Source organism: Scophthalmus maximus, chromosome 8 (genome assembly GCF_022379125.1).
Source record: "Scophthalmus maximus strain ysfricsl-2021 chromosome 8, ASM2237912v1, whole genome shotgun sequence".
Taxonomy (NCBI): domain Eukaryota; kingdom Metazoa; phylum Chordata; class Actinopteri; order Pleuronectiformes; family Scophthalmidae; genus Scophthalmus; species Scophthalmus maximus.
The window spans coordinates 9,685,669-9,689,177 of record NC_061522.1 but is presented as its reverse complement, the minus strand read 5'-3'; the positions used below and the strand labels follow the sequence as shown (position 1 = coordinate 9,689,177).

The 3,509-nt window shown below is 40.6% G+C and overlaps 1 protein-coding gene across 1 annotated transcript; it reads right to left on the bottom strand.

Moving 5' to 3' along the window:
• fabp2 (fatty acid binding protein 2, intestinal) lies at positions 1 to 1,599 on the bottom strand. Its single transcript, XM_035638149.2, has 4 exons — positions 1,440 to 1,599; positions 739 to 911; positions 348 to 455; positions 1 to 191 (listed from the first exon to the last, which is right to left on the bottom strand). Exons 1-4 carry the CDS (start codon positions 1,504 to 1,506, stop codon positions 141 to 143), a joined length of 399 nt encoding a protein of 132 aa, XP_035494042.1. The 5' UTR covers positions 1,507 to 1,599; the 3' UTR covers positions 1 to 140.
• Positions 1,600 to 3,509: the final 1,910 nt, after the last annotated feature.

The following is a 3,509-nucleotide window of genomic DNA, read 5'->3' as shown; positions in this document are numbered from 1 at the left end:
TGATTCAGTATGGCTTTATTAGTGCAAGTATCAAAATCCGGTGCAATTCAAAACAATTTCATATACTGTAGAGGTAATTGGAGCAGTGCACCTTTTACAGGTTATGTTGGAAAAAATGTCAGCACAATACTGTCTGTGGTCTAAACCCTCTTGAAAATCCTCTTTGCGTCCACGCCTTCGTAGTTGTAGCTCTGTTGGAGAAAGATGATGTCACATAAAGTTAATTATTGATTGTGTCCGGTGCATGTGTATTTTTAGAGCATATCACAGTATCTTGGGTGACTCAGTTACAGAAAGCATCTTGACAGTTGGAGTATCTAATTTGAATAGATGTAAATCCATCCTACCTGTATGAGTTCGTCTCCCTGGACAATTCTGGTTGTTGTCAGCTGTTTTCCATTGTCCTTCCTCATGAAAATCCCCTTCAGCATGTCTCCCTCCATGGTCCACGAGCCCTGCAGGGTGGAACATGAAACTTGACATGAATACTGGGTGGTGGTGGGCTGAAATCAACAAGGTGCAAGGGGGCTACGCATATCAAGGTCAACCCTTGATGTGTATGAACTGATTTCTCAACTGACAAATGAACTTGTTCTCTAAGCTCAAAGATAAAGTGAGTGAAATATGCAGCGTATAACGAGGTGAGAGAATGATCACACAAGATAACAACAAAAGTGTGACGACTGGGGACAGATTTGAATCTGAAGGTGCCCCCACTTCAAAACTGCTCTTGCTTACTGAAAGTTCGGTTCCATCTGCAAGGCTGTACTCAAAAGTGACCCCCAGGGTGAAGTCCAACTCCAGGGTGCGGAAATTGCTGCCCTCCTTCACGTGGAACTTGTCTCCGGTCTGCTCGATGACCACCTTGAGGTTGTCGTGAGCAGCCAGCTTCCTCTTCATCACGTTAATCCCTGTCCAGAGAGAATTGCAATATTTGTTCAATAGGCATTGGAAACAATCACAGGAAGTTTGTCAGGATTTAATCACTTCTCAAGCACATGCTTGACAAAGGCATTTCCTTGGTTTGTGTATTCGTCGAGGTTAAGTAGGTACAAAAGCCAAATCACAAACATGTGCAGTAGGTCATGGAGTGGTGTTTTTCGGTGTAGACCTTAGCTCCAGTATTTCCCGCAGTTGTCTATTTAAGTGTTGAAATATCAATTTATTTGCACAGATTAAAACAATAAACCCACATTTAAACAAATAAAAAAATGCACGATCATCATTTTGCTGCATAGATGATAGTCTGACTTAAAAACCGTTGTCTTTAGAACAGTTGTCTAGCTGCACTTGTGCACAGTGCTCTATCAGCTGCCTTATCAGGTCTTGATAACACCATAGTCACCTTTTCACACAAGGAGTAAACATAGTGATCCAACACTGTCACACTCGAGCGCCAAAAACATATTGCAGATTGTCAGCGGTTAGACACCACTCACCCATTTGCTCCATGAATTTCTCATAGTTGTCGTTGCGGTCAATTTTCCAGGTGCCGTTGAAGGTCATGGTGGCTGGACTCTGTAGCAAAGGAGTGTCTCGCTGAAAGGACTCCTCGCGCTGCTTATAAACCACACACACACACGAAGCTCTTATCCTGTCATCTCTCCGAATGCTGATGTGGCCGTTTAAAGCTCAGTTTTTTTTTTTTTCTCTCAAGGCAACCATCCAGAGCTGCAGGCGATTGGGCAACGCCATGGATCTGAACAGAAAAGGCCGGTGCCATACCCAATAAACCAATGAATGCTTGTTGAATAGCACAATGCTAAACATCCTGTTATACCTGTATGTCAGTTTGCCGAGGGCGGTGGTCCCCGCTCACACAGATTAACAGTATTCAGTGCAGAACTTGCAGCAGCAGCATTTGGGCCAAAATGAGAAATATAACTAGAACATGTTCTTAAATTCAACTTAAAACATGATCAGTTTTATTAGGTTAAATCAGTTTTTTGAGTTTTCCCCTGTATTGTACCCTGAGCAGAAACAAAAACAAAATCAATTAAACAGAACTGATGAAACATATGTATGTTTTTGCACCTCTTGCACCATCTGACTGTCACTCAGACAAGTCACCACTGCACTTGACGTAATTGCTTTGTACGAATACAGTGTTGATCATTTTAGTTGATAATGTGTTACCAGTGAAACCTTTGACCTTTATCTGGCAATTGACCTTTGATATTTACAAGTTAATAATAAACCAATATCATTCGCCATCAATGAAACAGAATATGATGTCTCTAATAGTCTCTCGGGGTTAACTAATAGCTAATGCAAGGTTTTTTGTTTGAGTTTGGCTGTTGGGTATTTCAGGTCTATTTGGGACAGAATGATGAAAACTTTGATTTAATAACACCAAAGTAAGTGAAGCGAAACAAAATCATTAAATATCCCTGCCAAGTCTGACAAAGGGATGAATCAAACATGCACAACGTGTTAATCCTCTCTTATCTGAGTGTCTTCTCATTTTACCATGTGGCACGAGCGACCTTTGCCTGACCTTCATTTCTTATTACATTTATTACTTCTCTTATTACACAACCAGACGTTTCTACTATGACTGCAGTGATTAAATCTGCAGGTGAGCTTTACACTTCCTTGACTATTTAATCTTTCAAACACTTTATATCACACAATCATCCAGGTTGTAGCATCAGCTGCAACACTACAGGCGAAATGATACCATGGTGCATAAAAGCAGAGGCTTGTTGTCGCTGCAGCGATCAAACTCTGTTGTAAGTCGTACAACTGTCGTACTCAAATGGGGATTTCAACATAAGAATGTTAGACGTTAGAATTAAGTGAGACACAAATAATGCCATGAATATATCAGTTATCAGTTATAAACTTCAAACAAAATGCAGTAGATCAGATCATGGTGTGCCCCCCCCCCCTTGCAGCACCAGGTTTCCTTGGCAGACTAGTGCAGTTTTTTTTTTTATAGCACTTGGCAGGTACAGTACAGCAGGTTGTTCCAAAACATGTTGGAGCAACACTTCCTCTCTGGATTTAGTCTGTCTCAGTGTCTTCTGTCTCTCCATGTGATCCCACAGCGACTCCATGATTCAGAGATCAGGGCTCTGTGGGACAGACCAGACTTTTCCGTGCTCATATTGCGAAGGATAAGAATCTAAAAAATAATAAACGCCCAAACTTAAACTCACTCACATTCATCCACTTGTATAAAAGCAGTATGAAATCTAAAATAAACTGTTGCAGGGCCTCATAAGGGTTCAAAGCCTGACTTTTTAAATAAATGAATTATTGCATGTATACTGTAATATTTGAAGCAAGTTTTCAAACACTTTGTAGTGAGCCTACAATATATTTTGTGTACTTTATTAACTACAACATCAGCAGATACTGTATGTCAGACATGCTTGGTGCCATGGTGGTAGTCCTCTGATTGGCCACTAGAGAGAGCCCTTTACAAAATGATCTACATTCTAATCTACGTTATTGCTGCTCTGTATCTAATAAATGACTTGTAATGGTAATGATCATGGATTTTT

Bases quoted from the DNA above. Each gene is read 5' to 3' on its own strand.
- fabp2 (XM_035638149.2), bottom strand. From the start codon at position 1,506: ATGACCTTCAACGGCACCTGGAAAATTGACCGCAACGACAACTATGAG. The intron at 912-1,439 runs GTGAGTGGTGTC...CTCTCTGGACAG, and splicing joins GAAATTCATGGAGCAAATGG to GGATTAACGTGATGAAGAGG. The intron at 192-347 runs GTAGGATGGATT...TTTCTCCAACAG, and splicing joins AGGGAGACGAACTCATACAG to AGCTACAACTACGAAGGCGT.